Below are 21,305 nucleotides of genomic sequence, written 5' to 3'. Positions count from 1 at the left end.
TCATAAATATTCTCTTATATTTTGAAACAGAGTCTTAATTGATGTCATGAACACCCACATTTACCTACTATTTAGTGCCAAAAATAGCTACAACAACAACAATAATAATAATAATGAGAAGAAGAAGAATTTGTTTGTGTAACAACTTTCATGTAACATATGTAGCTCAAAAATAGTTTTACAATAAAAATAAAGTACGAAAAAATATTCAACATAAGGTACAAAACTACAAAAAGTACAATATTAATGTGATTTGTCCTTTAAAGTTCAGTTTTGATCACATATGTAGTATTAACATTTTTGCTAATGTGGCAGTACAGGTACAGGTTAAACCCAGTATTTCGTTAAGCATAAATATAATTACATTTCTGTTTTATTGCTTTCAAAATAAAATTAAAACAAAAAAAAAAAAAAACAAAAAAAAAAAAAAAAAAAGAGTTGATTTTTCTGCTGTTAACCTCCAGCACAGCGAGAGGCAGCATTTCTACACAGAGACGTTGGACTCGACCAAACGGCGCACAGAAGAAAGGAACAATTTGTCCCACCGGCGTTTTACTTAGCAGCAGAAGGTCGTCCGCAGCGAGGCGGAATTTGACTACATCAAAGCCGAAACTAACCGAAATAATTTAACTTTGGTGTGAGTTTGGTACTCGAGACGCGGAGTGATGTGAGCATTGCTGAAAAAATAGAGGAACGCGGCCCTACGTCGCGTTTGGTCGGGCTCTTATGAAACCAAGCTAACGTTAGCGGCTTGACTACCGAAAGTAGCTACGTTCGCAGCCCTGAAAGCGGCAGGAGACGCTGCTCCGGTGAAGGTAAAGAATTAGCTAAAGCTACGTGCTCATCAATACACCTGCATCGAGGCAGGGCTGGTTGGACCGGGATCTTGAATCTCTCTGCCCCCGATCTTGGACCAGATCCCGGGCTCAGCCTCTCAAACCCAGCAACTCCCTTCCTAGAACGGAGAGGCTGGTTTGATGGCAGCCACGGCCGGTGCCCGGAGGTTACCCATGGGTGTGCGGACGTTCAGTGACTTTCTGCAGATCGCCTCCGTGGGCTCCCCTCGCTCGTGTCGCACGGCGGTGCCCAGAGGATGCCTGCGACAAAACATCAGGTGAGCCTGTCACGGAGATACCAGAGGCTATTATTATAGCTGGTGGGTCACAGCTGGTCACTGAGTCCACAGGGACTGACACTGTCGACTCTGGGTCAAATAGTTTATATCGAGAAGGTCACAAGCTAGTCGATCGTTTTATTTATGTTTTTCTAAGTCCAAAGTGGGACGATTATTCATTACAGTAATGTGGATATCCTGCTGAATAGTGTTATAATGAAGACAGAGTAAAGTAGGCACCCGCACTCAACCGATGGACCAGAATTTGTCATTAAAACCAAATAGAAATTCACGATACGGACAAGTATTGCATTGCTGTTAGAAGGTGCTTCGTGGTTTTCTTGGATAAAACACGATTTTGTTATTATTTAGCTATAGTTGCTAAAAACGATTTAGAAAAATGTAATTACATTTTTTAACAGCGTTGATTAATCTCTCGATTATTTGACTAATGGTTTGGTCTGTAAAATGTCAGAAGATGGTGAAAAATATGAAATCCTTATATTCTGATGTATCCACAACCCAGAAATGTTCAGTTACTGTCACGGAGGAATAAAGAAACCAGAAAACAATCTAATTTATCAAGCTGGAAAAGACTTTAGACTTTTTCTTTAAAAAAATACTGACAAATAAGTGATAAATTGATCACAAAAATAGATGACAAGTGATTGATAAGTTCAGCTCCATTTGAGTAGTGTCTTACTGCTGTTAAAATAGTATATTGATGTAATGTGTGACCCATATGTAGTCCATGAGCACATTTGCACATTTTTTCATATACAAGCTGAATGTACAATATGATACCAATGATAAGCTCATGTCTTGATATATTAACTGTTTGATGACATACAACAGCAAAAAGCATTGCTAAACTGCTCTAAATATCATTTAAAGTTCAGTTCATTCATCCATTAAACAGAAAAATTACATTGCTCCCATTGTAATCAACAAAGACTGACCATTATTGGGTAATAGAACCATGTATCAGAAAACTGCATGGTTTAAATATAAAAGGAGGAAATACAACAACCATTATTCACCATATTAAATTGAAACCGACAACTAAGAAGCTGAAAACCGCATTAGCAGAGGAGAGAGAGTTTATTTGATGTCCAAACAAGCAGACTTTGTTTATGGCAGCAGTGTGTCATACAGGATTTTTTTTAGAATTTCCATCATATCATCATAAATCATGCTATTTTGTGTATTTAAGAAGTCCGTTTTCCCCCAAATGCAGCACTAAACTCTACAAAGAGAGTCATGACGTTGAATCCATAAAGCTCAGCTGTTTTTAATTGTTATTTTAATTTTGTTTGTTAGTTTCGACTACTTTGCTAGAATCCTGTGTAGGATGTTTTCATGTGTTGGTGAGCTGAAAGCAGCTTTCCACCCTGGCAGACAATGAAAGTCCATTGTTTCTCTTCTATTGTCATAGTGTTTTAAGGCAATATTGCTCATCCCTGTCCCCATTAACTAATGATAATTTTTTTCAAATCACTTGCATTAGTGGTTGAAACATATTAGGTCAGATTATAGGGGCGATGTATTAAAAAATATCGCTTACTGGTTCAAAAAGTGCAAGTAGATGTGTCATTACGTAGCTTTGTGCTGGTCACATAAAAGGCCAGATCAGAAAGTACCGGCACACTCACACCATAGACCTTCTATAACCTCCTGGTCCAGTGTGCTGTGTGTAATCACTGACTTTGGAAGCTGGAAACTGGAATGTAGTGGACTTTTTTTGTTGCATACTGTGCCTGTGGTAAATTGCACTGTTTCCAGAACGTGGCTCACTCACAGAACATTTCCCCTTACCTTTTAGACACTTGTCATCATGTGGCATTTTGATGACAAGAACTCCCAGGGTGCTTTGCCTTCAAGACTGGGACGTAATGACAACTGTTCCTCAGAGCAGAAACTTCATCAGCCTCACCAACAAAAGGAAGGAGTACTCCGAGCGTAGGATACTTGGGTAAATTTTAAGTATGAACTAGTATTTAAAGTATGTTTTTTATGCTTTTTGTCATCCATAACCTTGTAATGTTTCCTCTTTTAGGTATTCTATGCAGGAAATGTACGATGTGGTGGCCAATGTTGACGATTACAAGCACTTTGTGCCTTGGTGTAAGAAGTCCCAGACCATCATGAAAAGAGCTGGTCACTCCAAAGCCCAGCTTGAAGTGGGATTCCCTCCGGTGGTGGAGAGATACACGTCTATGATCACTAGTGTTAGGCCTCATCTAGTCAAAGTAAGTGGCAGTAGTGTCAGTGATTCTGTTAGCGTTTCATGTAAGATCTGAATGGAATTATTGTATTTTATATATATAAAAAATATAACAATTTAAATATTGGTAAATCAAAGCCTACTGCAACACTAAATTTGTCTAACGCACATAATGTTTGTGATGTTGGTGAACACTCACTTGTCTCTTTTCCTGTTTTTAATCACTGAGTGTCTTTTTTGTTTTATTTTAGGCAGTGTGTACAGATGGAAAGCTATTTAATCACCTGGAGACGATATGGCGCTTTAGTCCTGGCATTCCCGGTTACCCTCGCACCTGCACGGTAGACTTTTCTGTAAGTAACCTGTAGCTTGTTTCATGCAGTGGTTTACTGAGAGGGCAATGAAGCCTCTCTCCCTCTTGATGCATTTCTCATTATTACCGAGATTTAAAGAACATTCAAACATTTAAAGGACATTTGGGGGAAAATGCTTTGTGACTCTCTTGATTACACCCATCTGAAAGGATTGATACCAGCTGACTTAGTTTAGCATAAAGATTAGAAACAATGGGAAACAACCCTCCTGGCTCAATCCAGAAATAGCCAGATATTTATTTGCTCATTATATTGAATTTATTTAATCTGTACAGAAACTGAAGTATAAAAACATCCAATTGTAGTTTTATGTGTGGGACTATTTCCTGGGACTAATGCGAACAAGATACTTGGAAGTCACTGCACCTAGCCAAGAGGTAGTTCCACACATAATCTTTCTTCCCACAGCTTTTAGGCTAAGCTAAGCTAATTGTCTGGGGGTTGTGGGTTCTTAGTTATTGTATCGATATGAGAATAGTGTCAGTCAAGATAGCAAATAAGCATAGTTTTCCAAAATGTCAAACTGTTTCTGTTGCAACTATTATATCCAGCTTCTCAGGGATTTTTCGGGTTCAGAGTGGGCATTTGAGGGTGACTACACACAATAGTAAAAGAAATGAGAGAAATCTCTGCATTTTCATGTTATTTCTGACCATTGGATAAGCCCATTATGCCTGACTAAGTGAAACCCCAATTTAAAAAACTGGCTAAAAATATGTTTTTTTAAAAAAATCTTCTTTATTTACTTTTACTTATTTCTTAATATAATAATAATTGTAAAATCTATCTGTCCAGGATAAACCCTGCTTTTACTTGTGCTATCTTTCATGACTCCCCTACTCTCTCTCTAAAAATAGAATCATTTTTGTATCTTTGACAGATATCCTTTGAGTTCCGCTCTTTGCTACACTCCCAGTTAGCAACCATGTTCTTCGATGAAGTCGTGAAGCAGAATGTTGCTGCGTTTGAGCGGCGAGCATGCAAGCTGTACGGCCCAGAGACTCGTATCCCACGAGAGCTGATGTTTCACGAGGTGCACCAGACGTGATCTCAGCAGCTGTATGTCCTCATCTGGCCTTAAACCATACCAACCTTTATTCCCTTTATACACTCAAACCTGCATGAAGCGGCTTAGTCGGCCCCTACATCACATCTCCGCTGCGACATAGACATCATAGCGGCTACTGAAGATGTAGGACATTTAACTCTTAGCATAATGTTGGAATTCCTGCCACAAGTTCTTGCTTATTTCCCTTCTCCCTGTGTTAAGTGTGTTCATTTTCTGTCTACCTCCAGTTTCGGGTGTCCTTGTTCAGCAGAAGGAAGTTGCTATTGCTTAGAGTTACAAGCTGTATTTATGTAAACAAACCAGTAAATCATTGCAACACCATGTTACCAGTGTTAGAGAGTTGACTATTATTTTAAGAACACCCTTTTATGTATTTTAAAGGCACAGACGCGCTTTGAGTCTGCTCTAGTCGCCTCTCTGACACATTATCTTGTAAACTTCAGCACTGGGATCAGCTGGTTATACTAGACTAGGAAAGCACATTCTTTGCCTTTTAGCGTTCGCTTCTATTTCAAATGGAAGTTTTAATGTATTGTTTGACATACACTAGTGCTGTTGCCGCAAAGTTCATTTCATTCTTTTTAATTTATTCAGCAGTGGTTATGCAAATTGTTATCATTTTATTGGGATTCAAATCAAAGGTGCCATGTTTTGGGACGTGAAAAGAGCGTTGCCACTGTAAGTTGTGACAATATTATGAAGTGCAACATTTTTGCAAAAGGAAAAATGTCATTTCTGCACTAGTTAAGTGTGGCCTCAGTTGACTGAGGTTTGGGAGGTTTAGCTTTAACTTGGTTGATGTGCTGTGAGAGTTGGGTTTTTGGACCTTGAAGCTTAGCCCACTTGTTTTTATAATGCCTTATTTTACAGCCTGCCAGTGAAACTTTGCACAACCAAGCGCAGCTGAGTGAGATAACTACAACTTTATATTTGATAAATACAGTTTATTTTTATGTTATAGATTTATAAAACTAACATTTAAAAATCAAAGGATCAACCGCATTTAATGCTGCTTTATATTGTGGAAAATGATAAAATAGAAATAACATGCTAGGTAGATGTAGGAATCAGATTAGGCCATAATCATAGTAACCTAATTGATTACTACTATGCTAAGAATAAATTTTAACCAGTGTTGTAGCAGTTTCCCCACTCAGCTTTGTGTATGATGATACTCTCCTGTCATGTATGTCCTTATTAGAAAACACACCGGTGGGCTGTAGAATAAAACATTGCAAATCGTTTCTCATCGTCTGTGGGCTTCATGCTTATTTGTGGACTTTTAGCCTTTATTTATTTTGCTGCATGGATGTAGCTAACAAAAAGAAAAATGTAGACATTTTTAGTGTTGCATTATCAGGCCCTGAATTGAATTGTGTAAAATTTCTCATATCAAAGCAGACCGTCACTTTATTCCACAATAAAGGGCTCATTCAGTTCACTGATTGTATCATCGTAGTTTAGAGGCGACGGAGAGGTTCAGGTTTTCAAAGGTCAACGGCGGAAGTCATTCAGTGTGACCATCCTTCATGTTAGTTCATTTTGTCCAAGCTCAAGTTTCAAACTCCATTAGAACCGAACTGTGGGTTAAGCTGATGTGGTTTATTTTCTCTGTTGGTGATTTGGAAATGATGGGAAAGTTACTTTAAATGCACGAGGAATGTTTATGAAATTGAAGTGGGTCTGTGAAATCACTGTTTAAACGATAGTTATTTAAAGATTGTTGAATGCCATTTCAAGTGTTACATTATTAGGGAATAAAATAAAGTCTATTTTATACCATTTGGGCACCATTTAGAAGCTCATCATGTCCACTGGATTTGTTTTTGAGAGCGATGCACGTACATTGCACAGAGATTCAATTTGATTTCACTATTGTAGGTGCCAATATGCATTAGAAACATTTTAATAGGACTATAAATGGAAGAAATATTTTTTAAAGTATTATGATAACCTGAGCTCATCTCCCCACAGTTTATTTTCACACTAATTCTCAAAATGCAGATGTGTGAAGGACCATTGGTCTAACAGTGGCAGCCTGGTATGTATACAAGGAGATGTATCACTGACTTGAGTTGCTAGTTTTGGAATTCAATCACTTTTTATGTTGCAAGCTTGAACGCATCTTTGTAAATACTGTGGGTGTATTATAAAGCTTTATTTAAATAAAAAGAGAGGTGTCACTTATTTTGGTCTGTGCGGTTATTAAGTCATCACCGTTTCACATCACCTGCACTGTAAATGCATGTAGATGAGGCTTGGTAACCTTTCTGGATTAAGTTCGAGTGCCACAGGATGGCATGAAGTCCGAGCTCCTCGGCACTGGTTGCCTTTGTTACACAAGCCAAGAGCGCAGGACACAGCTGGCCAACAAGAAACCAGAGTGGGGTGATGGTATGTGGGCCAGTTATTAATAAACAGCACATGGCAGAGGTGGGTATTTGGACCATCTTCTTTTCCTGATCATGAAGATACGGAATTTAAAAAAAAGATTAATTTAAATCTAAGCAATACAATAGGAGTCATAAATTGCATGATAAATTCAGGTGTCTGAAGCTCCATGGCTCCAGGTTAACAAGTGCAGGTTTATAGCTGTACTGTCATCCTCTTATTACAAGAAGAGATCAGTTATCAGCTGGGTGGACATGACACCAAACTTGTTCTTATGGATTCCACATAATTTCATAATTTGGAAATGAATAATTTGTCCCATCTTTTAGGAGAGTAAATGACCTTAACTTTCCAGCACTTACCTTTAATCATGCAGAAAATGAGACCAAACAAGTGTTAATAAAAACTTTTATTTTCATTTTTTGTTAGGTTTTCCAATAGTTGCTCTTCAAACTTTTCTTGCCCATTTGACCCATCCAGCCCCATCCCCAAAGTGTTTCTCTTATTAATCCATCTGCAATGAATTGTCCCAGCTATCAACCTTTATGCTCCTCTACGATCAAAATAACCACATCTGTTCCAACAATCCACCACATGAAAGAACACTACAAAAAAACCCACAAAAACTGCTAAAGCCAGAAGGAAGATGATAGTAGAGCACAAAGTGAACTACTGACTAACACGGCAAGAGTATCGACTGAGGGGAAAAAAAAAAAAGCAAGAACTTAAACTACACAAAAATGGAGTGCTGACAAAGCCAGAACTTAAGAGCAAGCTTGAAATTTTCAAGTGAAACACCTGAAAAACAGCACCAGCTAAGCCCACAGACCTAGGCATGAAACTGTGTATATACAAGGTAGCTGCAGTTTTTCTCTTTGTTCGTTGTCAGAATTTCACAGTGACCAGTGACACTAAGCGAGACTGGACACGATTACACCGTTGGTAAACTGTGGTACTCATCGTGGTTATTACAAGCAAGTGATCGCACAGAGCTCATACATTCAAGCTATACATATATATACCTATGTACACAAAGTATAAATAAAACCACAAAATGAGAACCCAAGGATTACACACATTCAACATCAAAAAAAAACCTCCGTAAAAAGGTCACAATCAGCCTGGGAGGGTGTCTACTGCTACAAATTAGGAAATCCAATCAAGCAAGTGCTCATTTTGGAGTAGTTGATGTTTAAAGCGCTCTCCTGTGGGGATAAAGTAACAAACACACACTCAAATAAGACAGGACTTCAACAAGTACAAAGCCCCCTTATCCCACTTTTTATTCAAGCTTGCTCTTAAGGATTTTCTACAGGCTGCCAATTACAACACCCTCTGCTTAAATCTGTATTACTGTTACTGTACATTATTTTTGATTCTCTACCATTCATAAGACCCTTCAAGCAGAGAGACCCATTAAAAATGGGAAAGCTTGCCGAGGAAAAAAAGACAGGAGAACTGAATTTCTATATAAGCATGATAGTTATTTTGATCATAGAGGTAATACAGGTCATTTTAAAAGGAAAAAAAACTTCAAGTTGAGGAACAACGGGGAGACAAAAGATTTAAAGGGGCAGTATCTTTTAACTGATTTTCATATATTTGAGTATTTTTTGTAAAAGGCTTGCTAGTAGTTTTACTGGTGAGGACCTTTTTGTTTTCCTAAACTGGAGTGTTCATAAGTGGGAGTGAAATGCATGGATCAACTGGGTGGGATGACAACGCTGCATAGAAGAAAAAATAAGATGAGTCTTATCTGACAAAAAGGTCTTTTGATTGGGGGATGTCTGCTAAAACAAATCACTGCATTAGCCAAAAGCAGCAAAGGTTGAGCCAGGTTATTTTTAACTGTAGATCTCTAGACGAATACAAAGGAAGTGTCGTTCACTCCCACAATTCCCTTTGAATGCCACTGCCTATTCATAGTCCAGATCAGGTGCCCAACGACAAACACGCAGGCACTGATCGGGGGGAAATCTTAGCGATGCTAGCAGACTTTAAGTGGTACATAGTTTGAGCCTACTTTGGGTTACAAGTATGTGTGTCTGAAGTTTGCACCTTTCATGCTCCAAATATGGAGACATGAAGGGAAAACATGTCAGCGGTTAACTAAACACACTTAAACACTAATGGTGTGACAATTTAAAAGGCCCTTCTTTTGTGAAATGACATTAAAAGTGTACTGTCTCTTTGAATCCCATTAAATCCCTGGGGTTGGAAATGACAGGGGGTCAACTTATGTCTGCCTTTTGATATTTCCACCTCCTCCCACCCTTAACACTAACCCCCAGCGCCTTTCAGGTGCTTCAGCCTGACTTGGCTCCAACCAAAGACATGAGTCCATCTGTGCTCATGGACTTGGGGCGCTCCAAGGGGAAGCCCAGGGCTCTACTCCACACCAGCTGAGCCAGCACGCCGAGAGCACGGGACACACCGAAGAGCACAGTGTAGTAATTCATCTCGGTCATGCCGTAGTACTACACACACAGGGAGAGCACAGTCGGTCACATCAATGACTATTTACTACTGCAGACGGCAAACGGCCGATTAAAATCACCAGGTGCATCTTACCTGCAGAAGCACTCCGCTGTGAGCGTCCACGTTGGGCCAGGGGTTCTTGGCCTTACCCTGCTCCAGGAGCACGTTGGGTACAATCTTGTAAAGCTGGGCGACCAACTTGAACATGGAGTCATTGGGCAGATGTTTCAGGGCAAACTCACGCTGGCAGGTGTAACGTGGGTCAGTCTTCCTTAGGACAGCATGGCCATAGCCTGGCACAACCTACAGCAAAGAAACAAAAAAAATGTAGCCTGTGGATAAATATCGCTGTTCTACTGGTACCTTGTGGTTTATGGCAGCATTAATTAGTTATTAAGTGTTGGGAAAAAAGCGCAGCTACACAGTAAGTCAAGATAGTAAAGTACTTACTATATGCACTTCATGACAGATTGCCTAGAAAGCACTTTTCTAGAATAGTAGCATTTTAGGGTAGGTTTAACCCAGTCAGTATTAACTGTTGTTGTCTTTGTGTTACTATATTGTTTTATATACGTCTGTAACGCTGTATTTTTTTCTTTTATGTGTGGGACTACTGATAGAAATTAGCCTTGTACTAAATCTGGTGTATTTACTGCAACCTTGTGTAAATTATATTGAGATTGTATGTTAATTAATTTGCACTGTCTCATCCAAATAAAAATAAAATTATAAAAAGATGTTGGAAATTAGATAAAACCAAGTGCTTAATAGCATCAAGTATAAAATTGAAATGCTTTCTAAAATAAACACTAAGGCCATCTGAAACATTGATGAAATCATGAACTTCCTGAATGTGAGATCAAAATAAGTTTACCTCCATCACAGCATTGTACTGAAGAAATACAATTTACTAGGTTTAGATCATTTTAAGATTTGTGCCTTTTTTATAAAATTTAAATGGCTGTGTCATTTACACTTGCCCTATATTTTCTGTTAGATCTTCCAAGATATCCTCTGTACAGGACTGTACCATACCATTTTGCAGCACTGCATTTGGGAAATCAGCATTTTCTGTGCAGTCTCAAATCAATGGAACAGCCCACCAACTATGTGCCAGGCTGCAGTTTCAGCAGAACTTTCAAAACCAACATAAAAACTCCTAAAAGCTGCTCAATGCTGCACTCACTGACTTTAAAATATCTTATACACTTCATAAATTGTATATATCTGACAAGCATACATTTGTAACATGCTGTTGTGTGCAGTGTTGTATTTTGTGTCATTTTCTGTATGATGTTGTATTTTGTTGTTATTGTCTGTTATTGTATTATTTTTGTGCTGAACTGCCAAGGTGCAACAGATGCAAAATGCATGGGTGACATTTTTTTTTGAGCTGTACACTGTCCCTTTAAAAATAATTGTTTGTGCTGTCTCTTTACCCTTCCAGACTTGAGTGTGTTCCAGATATAATCCCTCATCCTCTCATCAGACACTTCTCCTCCCAACTCCTTCTGCAGGGCAGTAAGCCACACCAGCACCTCCTGTAAGATGCAGTAGAAAATACACATTAAGTTATAAATGGGAACTGTATTCAGTCATAATACGTCACATCAGCTATTCGAAACAACAAAAAGTAAACAATCGAGAGACTTTTCCCACAATGTTAGCCAACCTTGTTTGATTCTTCAGTAAAAATACCACAGCAGTGCGGCCTGAAGCTAAAACTCACAAACCCTGTTCTGTATATGTGGTCTGTAAATTTCGCATGTCAGCATGGTGTTTGAAAACAATAAACCTTCAAGTAATTTACCTTTAAAGTGTGTAAAACAGGCTGCCAAATCATGACTGTACTTAATTAGCTAATAACACACATGATGGCAACATTTCTAAATTAGGTGGTAAAGGGGATTTTGACAGCGTTTTTACGGAAGGAGAGGTCACCTTCACACAAGCACTGGTAAACAAGTAGTGCTGATGAACAGTCATTCAACTCCAAAATAAGTTTTAGAATTCAAGGCAGTCTGCAAAAACTTGGCTTCGTTTATGTCATTACTTTTATCCTCAGTGCTGTTTGTCTGCTGACCACTGTAGAGAGGAGAAAACAACTGACAACAGCTCACTTCTGAACTGTCATGAGTTCAAAGAGCAGACAAATATGTGTAAACAATATTTTTCACAACAAACATTTTAACTTGTCACAGCAGGAAAAGCACAAGTCTTACTGATAACACTTGATGTTGCGCTTAAGAGTTGAGTGATTATGAGCCTGTCCGATATTCACCAATTTTCTCAATTATATGTATGAATGAATTTAAAAGTGTGCTATTTTGGCTTTGACAAAATCACCTCTCTATCTGTAGTCACTTCGGGGTCTGCTCACGTTGTTATCTGATTGGTTATAAGTCAAGAGTACTAGCCTATTAACACTGACAGATAAATGCCGAAAGTTCATTTCAACAAAGTTTTGCACTGGAGTTTCTGTTATTCAAAATTTTGACTCCAACATAGTGATTTTTACTGCACATTTATATCGGTTTCTTTATATTAGCTCCCTAACTAATAATCAAATTGACCCTAAAAAATCATATTGGTTGACCTCTACTCGTGTTAAGACAAGACAGTGTCAGTGATCTGGAAAACACAATAACAGGACCTTAAAACTAAAGCAGAACTTAGTCATCAATATTATTAGCAATGTCAGGGAGTCTCCTACAGTGACATCAAATGGATTGGCTTCTGTGTGGGCAAACTCAAAAACTAATCATGAACTCCAAAAAAAAAAAAAAAAAAAGAAAAAAACACTGCTTCCCACTAATATCTAACGTGGGCTGCTCTGTACAAACCTGATTGGCCAGGCCGTGCAGGGGACCAGCCAGACCGTTCATAGCAGCGCTGAAGGACAGGTAGGGGTCAGACAGGGCGCTCCCCACTAGGTGGCTGGTGTGGGCACTGACATTGCCTCCTTCATGATCACTATGACAAAACAACAACAAGAAAAAAAAACACGTTTACAAATCTAAACATGTTAATAATTTTCAAAACAGTAGTAATATTCCTAAAACAACTTGAGATTAAACATTGTTTACTGGTGTTGCGCTGACATTCGTTACATTTCAACACTAGGTGGCAACTGTTAGATCCTGCTGTCTGATCACTCGCTGAAATTGGCAGAATGGACAGTGAACTACTTGTATCATAACCGCAGTGCACATTTATGGACCACAGCAAGTTCAGCTTCAGTGTGACCAAAAAAAAAAAAAAACAACCAAAAAATACGCACTTGTTCACTGACTATATTGTGATGCTTTCACCCTCACAATGAGTCACTTTCCTGACACACAGCCTGCTTGGCTTGAGGTTTGATGACTAAACTTACTACCGGTTAAGTAAAATAACTGTGGGACTAACGTCACAGCAGAAGTTTCATCATATTTGTAAAAATCTACAAAATCCTGCCAATCAACTTGAAAACTGAACCTTAGCTAAACAACTCCTATTTGTGCACATTCATAGGAGGGGCTTTGAATTAATGTCATGTTAATTAAACCAAGATGTTTCTTGCAGCAGTGTTAGTATTTAGTGCTACATTAGCCTAAAATAGGGCTGTTATTTCTGCTAACCTGATTAGGGTGCCTCTAATACTTTACTCCTTCAAAATAATCTATATATTACTTGCTCTTTTTTTTATGTTGTACCATCTTAGAACCATGTTGAAAATAAGCTTTCTCCCTTCAACACATCATCTCTTCAACTCACTTAAGTCCAGGAATAAAATCAATATCATCTTTGCCCTCGAGCACAGAAAACGACTCCATCTGTCCAGTGCTTCAAGCTCTTCATCCGAGTTTGTTTAAAGAGCAACATTTAATTTACCGGTACATTAAAATTGCATGTCTTTGATCAAAGTTGATTCATGATCTTTGAAGAGGAGTTGGAGGTTGCACCTGTGGATGGTGAGGTAGAGCCTCATTAGCTCAGTGAACTGGGTGTCACTGTAGCCCAGCATGTTGGTGAAGTTGTGGGACCAGTCCAGGTTGGAGTCGATGGCCCCGATACTGCTGCCTTCACGGTACAGGTTGCGGTAGATCTTGGCGGCAATGCAAGGAAGCTTAGCAATCAAGTCCATGGAGTCTTCATAGACAAACTAAGACAAAAAGTGTAAAAAAGATTAGAAGCAAGTACATGAAATCAAATTGAAAGTGTAAAGCTACACTAGCAGCTTTGTGAGGCTGCAATTCTACATGCAACAAGAAACAAAACTGTTGTGAAATGGATCAATCATCTGCTGAACTCGTATATTAGCCCACATATTCCCAACCCCGGTGTCAAGCCATCATTACATTCTGAGAGGAGACAAAGTGTGTGTTGATATAAACTGACCTCCCAGTACTTGGACTTGTGGACTCCCTCAGAGTAGGCCCGTGCAAAGCTGCTCTCACTGTTCAGAGCTGTGATTGCAGCACTGAACTGAGACATGGGGTGCAGGTTTGTGGGGAAATTGTCCAACATGGTGACAACGTGAGAGGGAAGGGCTGCTCTCTTTGCCCACTCTTTGGACACCCAGTTCACCTGAGGGAAAAGAAGCACATAGTATAAGTTGGTGAGGGGAAACATTTACTTTTCAGTTCTTTCTAGGTCAAGCACTGAGCAGGATTGTTTTTATTAAATGGAGACCAATATTTATTTGAGAGGAAGAAGACTGATCTAAAATGTTTTCCTTGGCTGAGGCAGCAGCAGATGCATTACATTTTATAACATCATAGAACAAAGGGCTAAGAGGTGAAAGCTATTCTTTCATGGAAAACTTATAATCAGCTAAAAGGAGAAAGCTTATCAGTCAAGTTGTCCTCATATACCTTGTCAAGGAGATAGGTGGCAGCAATAAAAGCCCTACAGACCGCATCCTGCTTCATAGTTATAAAATAATCTAGTTTATATAAGGTGCTTTTTCTGCAGTCAAACTCCAGACCGATTTTTATTCCTTACGCAATGCTTGCAAGCATCTTTTCTCTCACCTTCCCATGTTGTGACCAATCGTGTCATGGATCACTCATTGAAGAACCTTTGTCTTCAATGTATTATTCTGTCAGAATATTCAGTTTTGAAGACGGTACAACAGTATGTGAAGATTATAAAAATTGTTTGAGATACAGGAAAATATTACCAGCTGTTTATTGAAAGTCTAGTGTAAAACAAGGTTTTAAGAGATGTCTTCCAAAGTATTTTTTTGTTTTCGAGGTTAGCATATTTTTTAAATTGTTTGCAATGAAGACCCAGGATTTACATTACCCCAAAGTGTATATTTCACTCTCCGTTATCTCTGTTTCCAGAAAAACACCTGGCTTTTTCAACCAGCAGAAAACACTTTGGTGGACACAGCCAGTTAGAGCTCCCCTCTCCACTCACCTGCTCCTCAGTAGGGACCTGTCCTGTGACCAGAAGCCAGAAGAGGCCTTCAGGGAGCGGCTCCTCACCTCCTGGAGCTCTAGGCAGCAACTTCTGACACTCTGGAATACTGTAGCCTCTGAAGCGGATGCCCTATGCATCGATGGAGAGAGAAGAAAAAATAATGTAATCAAATACATATTCGGGTTTTTCAGACACTCACAGTCCAGTGAGAACTGGCAAGCTGCTAACGTAAGCTCTGGCTCCACCAATGAACACTGATGATTGAATATCTCACTACATGCTGCAGCCTGCTAATAAGATGACACAATGACACTCTGACAGCACTGCTTCAGCCAGACAGTAATCAAGGTAAGTGCTTACAAGGATGGCTTATGTCCAGGTGGCCAAGAGAGTATACACTACAAAACCACCACTGAAATAATGTTGATGCTTTGTGCTCTGCACAAATGCAGTATGACCACCAAATCCTTTGAGCCTAATAATGACACAATAACTAATTATCAATTGATGATGTTTTTACAATTCAAAGCAAGTCATCTTTCTGAAACTGAACTTTGTTTTTATTTAGCAAGATACATTTACAGCTGAAACAAAATCACCTCTGCAGAGCTCACTGGCAGACAAATTATGCAATGGAAACACTGTTTCTAAATGGCCTTGGGTATAGTTTAGTTATCTGCTGACTTACAAATATACATGCAGTAAATATCAATGCAATATATATCAGTCAAGCTTTGATACTGACCTCCTCAGGATCCAACACAGAGGTTTCATACACCAGACCCTTCATCCCCCTCATACCTCCATAGACCTATGGATGAAAACACACAAAAAAAAAAGCAGATACAGACATTAAAAGTACAAATTGTGTATACTTATGTAACACTGGATTTTAAAGCCTAAATATACATACAGACTTTTACAACTAAATACATTCGAAGTACATCAGCTACCAGTTTTAGTCACTAATGTCCATCAGTTCTTTTACAAAGACACTAAGCAATAACCCTGACTCTATTCAAGTAGGTCATATCATGCACTAATAATAAATAATTTTACATGATATGAACAGGCCACTGCTGAATGTATTTGTCGTGCCCCAAGAAAGCCTTCTTTAATCCAAATGGCAATCATTCAAAAATCTGAGATGTAGTGAGCGATAAACAGAAGAGGATGATGCATTTGTTGCAGTGTGTGTTATGTGTGTATGTTGTGTATACGTGAGTGGATATGTTCCATTTTGACAGTTTACTGTAGAGGCTTGAGTGACTCAGCTAAAATATCTCTGTTGGCATTTACATTGTGACATCAGAGGGAGATGACCGAGCAGTGATACCCGACACAGTAAATAAGGCTGGACAGGCCCAAATGGATTATGTGCAGCTACCATGCTGCGACTAATCTGCATCATGGTCAACGACCTGAACGTTTATTCCAAAATGAGTATAATGGATGAGAGGAATCCAGCTCACTTCATTACTCAGCGTATTCTGTTTACCTATGTCACACATGGACTGCAACAAATGATTATTTTCACTACTATTGATTAGATGCTTGGAAATCTTTAAAATGTTAGAGAATGGTGAAAAATGCCAACCAGCGTAAGACGCCCTCAAATGTGACCTAAAGATATGCAGTGTATTTAGTCATTAAGGAGCAAAGAAATATTAAAACTAAGAAGCTGGATTTAGAATTTAGTTTTTTTAAAAATAGCTCAAACCAATTAATTCATTGTCAAAATAGTTGGCGATTAATTTAATAGTTAAGAACTGTTCAATTATCCACTGAAGTTTTGGGACAAGCAGTGGATTTCGTTTAACATCTCAGGTGTTACTCACCATATCAACAGTAATCTGTCCTATGTTGGTTTTTCCATACTGTTGTTTGAAGTTCTTGATCCTGCTCTGTTCTTTAGGGATGAGGTCTGCCAGGACATCCTTCAAACTCTGTAAAAACACAATATTTAATTAGCGATGCAGTGGATTAAAATAAAATACATTCCTTTCATGTGACCAGTCAAAAGTCTTTATGTAAACAGTACAGAAGAAAAAAAAAATCGATCTAGCTCCAAAAGGTCAGTGTGGTCTGTTAACTCTAAAGAGACCACAGCAGAGCCTTTTTTTAAACTGCTCAATGCCTTTTACCATTTAAACCACAGAAAAACAATGTGGGAAAAGAGGAAGCAAGCTGACAACCGTGGAATGACCTAAGTGCACTTACTGTTGATGATGCGCTGGCATTTCTGGCAGCCACCAAGAAGTAAGTGGCATTCTGAGGAGTAGACAAAGAAATAATTAGATTGTGAATATTAGAACCACAACAAGAGACCCTATTAGGGAAACATAAAGACAATGAATACATTTTAAGACTATTAATTCCTTATGTATGACCTGAAACAATACGAGAGCACCTTAAAATAAATCATATAATTAAACAGTCTGCAGCCCCTAAAGGTAAATATGAATTCGTCCAAGCATTTTACAGTGAGGTGCGACTATGATAATACACCATGTAGAACATGGTTGGCAAAGAAGCACGCAATTACTGTAAATAGTAAGTACATAATTTATTGACCCAAGTTAAAAGTTGTCTCCATTTTTATACTTGTTGTACTGAGTTGGTTGATGGTTTATTTTGTACTCAAGGTCATCCAAAATTTACACTATGAGAAGCTTACTACAAACAATTGCAACAAGATACAACTCGTGGCGATGGTTCCAGGTTATTCCTTATGACACAAAGGGATTATTCAACCAAAAAGAAAGAAGCATCTACAAACTGAGGGTTTCTACTGTTCAAAGATGTGAACAAGTCATACAAATATTACTCAACTTCTATCAACTAGTATGGGGAGTCATAAATAAAACAAACAAATGCCACACATTCACCAGTCTCCAACATAAATATAAATGACAGATTACAGTATTACATTATGCTGACTTTAGCATAAAACAACAATCTAATTTGTTAAGCAAGGGACTGACTTTCAAGGTAATTTTAAAATATGTATTTTTGCTAACACAATGCAGCCCCTGATTCTCTTAACTGGAATATGAACAGTTATGAATACTCACGGCCTCACAGTTTTAGATTTAACTACTGGTAAAATATAAGCCTACTGTAATAGATAACTCAAGTTCAAAGATGGAGAGAGTTGACTGATTTTGTCATTTATTAATGTCATGCCAGTGAACAAAATATGATATTGCAAAAGGTTATTTGTTGCTAAACCAGGGTTCTTCTTGAATAAAGGAATTTTTGCCACCCTATAAAGAAGTTTGAGCCAACACCAAAATGATAACAGTAACTTTGAATATTCTTTTACCAGTTTTTTTAATTGGGCTTTCATTTTCTCAAGTATATCAGATAACCAAATAGTCATAAATAACAGGAAAAATAAACTGATTTGAAAAATGAAAAGGGCTTCTGTCAAATTAGGTAATGGACTCCTTGCCTTTACTATACGTAGACTGATTATTGTATCAGGTGTAGTCACCATGCCAAAGGCCCATTCTTAGCCAGGAAAAACCCAGTAATCCCTGATATGTCAATACATGAAAGGATACAGGCTGAGAGTTTTCCACCTGTGTTTCAATGTGTATTAGCATGCTGAAATTTGACTCAAAAACAGAGACCACTTTTGCATGACATCACAAACAGTTTGAAAGTGGAAATGACACCCCAAAAGCAGCCATTTGTGTATAATTAATAGTGACTGGGCTCTTAAGTCTTGAACTGTTGCTGGAACTGGGACAAGATGATTGGATGTAAGAGATTAAAAAACTATTGGCAAAGGATATGAGAGTGTTTGGAGGATAGCAATCTTATTGGAGGCCCAATAGCTGTAGTGAAAAGTTGAGCCTGCTGCGCACCACTGAAACAGGACTCCCTTGTTAGCTTATCAAAATTATCAATGCATGAAAGAGGAGTCTGGGGGGGCAGTGGACATACGGCTTTTCTCCCAATGGGATCCCCTCCCCATAATCACAACCGATGGGGGTGTATAGGACCGTCAAGGTTTGCCGAAACAAAAGGTATGATCTTGCGTCAGGGCACACGCTTTACACAGCGGAGAGAGAGATTATGTAACAGCTCAGGGTCTTAAATAGAGAGCACCAGTTTCACTCAGTCACTCCCAACTTCCACCAGCCGGGGGAGAGGGCAACTAGAGAAATCATTCTGCAAGGAAGGGTCTAGGAGTCAACCCATTGAGGGTGTGTTTAAAAGAAACACACGAAACTTGATTGATCAGTAACTAAGCATTCTCTTTGGTAAACAAAATGCACAACCTGGTCTGGAGAAGAAACCATGTTGAAAGGAAACTCACAATGTTTCGTGCTGTTAAATGACACTGAGCAGCAAGCAACTTTTTATTGCATATTTCTTGAAATCTAATTTTCAGTTTGGTAATTCCAACTTTAGAAACAAGTGAACTTCAGAGACACTTGAAAATTCCAATTGTCTTTACCAAAAATTGAAATGATCTGAAACAAAAAAAATATCACAAGACCCCACTTTCATACTGTCCTACTCTCAATACAACACGACTCTCAGTCGCAGTTCAAAGACACAAGATGTTATACAACTAGAAAAAAACAGCTTACTAATAAATCTCCTGACCCAAGATTACAAATGATAACAGCGAAAAGGTGAGTGTGACACAGGTTTGCTGTACATATTCTATATACACATGTATGACATTCTATAGTTTGAAAAGAGTTCAAGGAAGGACAGAAACTCTTTAGTCATCCATTACATGACAAAATATGACAGTCTAAAAACTTTAAAAAAAAAAAAATTTCAGAAGTAGGTGACACAAGTTGATATGACAGTAATAAAGTGTAAGCAAACTATGCTGAGAGGTCAGCAGAGTAAGCCAAGGGGTTAAAGTCACTGGGAGACTGCAGTTAGCAAAGAAATCAATTGACTTCATCACTCCTTGCCAATCTTTCTGCAAGCTTGCCAAAGGATATTTCAGGTGATTCGAAAAAAAAAACGATATTAAAGCAATCCCCATTTTATAATCACACACTGGATTGACAAGATCTACCAACTGAGGGTTGGAGCTGATGTGTCTAAATCACATTAAAACGCTCGTTTCTACGCAATCATTTGTAAACGCTGAGACCGCACAACACATGTTAAGGACCGTTTAAATAATTACACGTTGGACAATTGCCTAAAATCTGCACGTGAAGGTCAACGAGGGTGGTGAATAAACACAAAGTTGAAGCTGAGTTTAAAGCCAACCCGAATGATTTTGAAAAGCCAACCACTGCAAAGCTTTATTAGTGACAATTAACGGGACAGGTGAAGTGTAACACGAAGTTGTCTGATCACTACCGATTGAAGAAACCTGTACAAGCTGTGACAATACCAGGCCAGCAAAAAAGCAACGCTTTCCAAGCTAACGGTAGCTAACAAGACAAGTTCACCAACAATACAAGTCAACGTTTTCCGATTTTCGTGTAAGACAACAAGAACTTGGGGGTACTGGTACAATCATTCATACAGTTTAAGCAATTTTTCGTCACTCTCAACTGCATTTTACAATGTGGCTGACAGTGCTAAGCTAGCTAAACGTTAACTAGCTTGCCATTACGTCGTTAGCCGGCTAACCTTAGCTTAAAGGTAACGTCCACAGCTTTGACTTAAAAGTGACATAGAGGCCATTTCTACTTCTCTTACCTTTGAATTGAGGAGTTTGGGTGCTAGCCTGCTGACAGTCAGAAACGACATTGTGTCTGTGTTAAAGTGTTATTTCACTTATTCTTTAGAACTAAGGAAGCCGCTGCCAATGCACCGCGGAGCTGGTTGAAGGTGCCCCTCCAGAAAGCAGAAGGTTGAAGAGGGATTCAGGCCTGTAACTACCGGCAGTGTTGATTGGACGGTGCACCGGATGAGCTCGATAGCGTTGAGGAATCTGATTGGTCGAGGCAGGATTAGGTGAATTCTGATTGGATAGCGGTTCTGCTTTATTCTGCGACGACAGCTGATGATCAGGGTTTATTCAAGAGCAGACTATATCAAGTATTACATTATTTTGTTTACTTGGAGTGAAACTGTGACAGTCCTCCTCCAGCGAACCTTATTTGACTAATTTAGCATGGATTCTCCGATATATTCATTTCTATGTGCTCCTGCCCAAGTAAAGCTAAAAGGATTAAACTAAATGGAAATTTAGGTGTCCACAATGTAAAATGTGGTAACACTTAATTGCTTGCATTTACTTAGAATCCCATATCT

At 38.7% G+C, this 21,305-nt stretch overlaps 2 protein-coding genes across 3 annotated transcripts; one reads left to right on the top strand and one right to left on the bottom strand.

Moving 5' to 3' along the window:
- The first annotated feature begins 524 nt into the window (after positions 1-524).
- On the top strand, positions 525-6,968 carry coq10a (coenzyme Q10A). Of its 2 annotated transcripts, XM_055012794.1 has the most exons (6): positions 525-815; positions 918-1,114; positions 2,937-3,086; positions 3,171-3,363; positions 3,590-3,691; positions 4,593-6,968. In XM_055012794.1, the coding sequence occupies exons 2-6, from the start codon at positions 978-980 to the stop codon at positions 4,758-4,760; spliced, it is 750 nt and encodes a 249-aa protein (XP_054868769.1). In that variant the 5' UTR covers positions 525-815; positions 918-977; the 3' UTR covers positions 4,761-6,968. The 2 variants fall into 2 exon arrangements, with proteins under 2 accessions (XP_054868769.1, XP_035813604.1); XM_035957711.2 differs by having other exon boundaries at positions 526-1,114.
- Positions 6,969-7,566: 598 nt separating this feature from the next.
- On the bottom strand, positions 7,567-20,909 carry cs (citrate synthase). The gene is made up of 11 exons (XM_023290197.3): positions 20,748-20,909; positions 17,280-17,330; positions 16,898-17,005; positions 15,805-15,870; positions 15,057-15,188; positions 14,031-14,219; positions 13,595-13,794; positions 12,494-12,623; positions 11,090-11,191; positions 9,744-9,953; positions 7,567-9,649 (listed from the first exon to the last, which is right to left on the bottom strand). The coding sequence occupies exons 1-11, from the start codon at positions 20,796-20,798 to the stop codon at positions 9,479-9,481; spliced, it is 1,410 nt and encodes a 469-aa protein (XP_023145965.1). The 5' UTR covers positions 20,799-20,909; the 3' UTR covers positions 7,567-9,478.
- Positions 20,910-21,305: the final 396 nt, after the last annotated feature.

The sequence above is a fragment of the Amphiprion ocellaris genome, chromosome 8, assembly GCF_022539595.1.
Source record: "Amphiprion ocellaris isolate individual 3 ecotype Okinawa chromosome 8, ASM2253959v1, whole genome shotgun sequence".
NCBI lineage: Eukaryota > Metazoa > Chordata > Actinopteri > Pomacentridae > Amphiprion > Amphiprion ocellaris.
The sequence above is the reverse complement of the archived record's forward strand: the minus strand, read 5'-3'. Positions and strand labels throughout refer to the sequence as shown.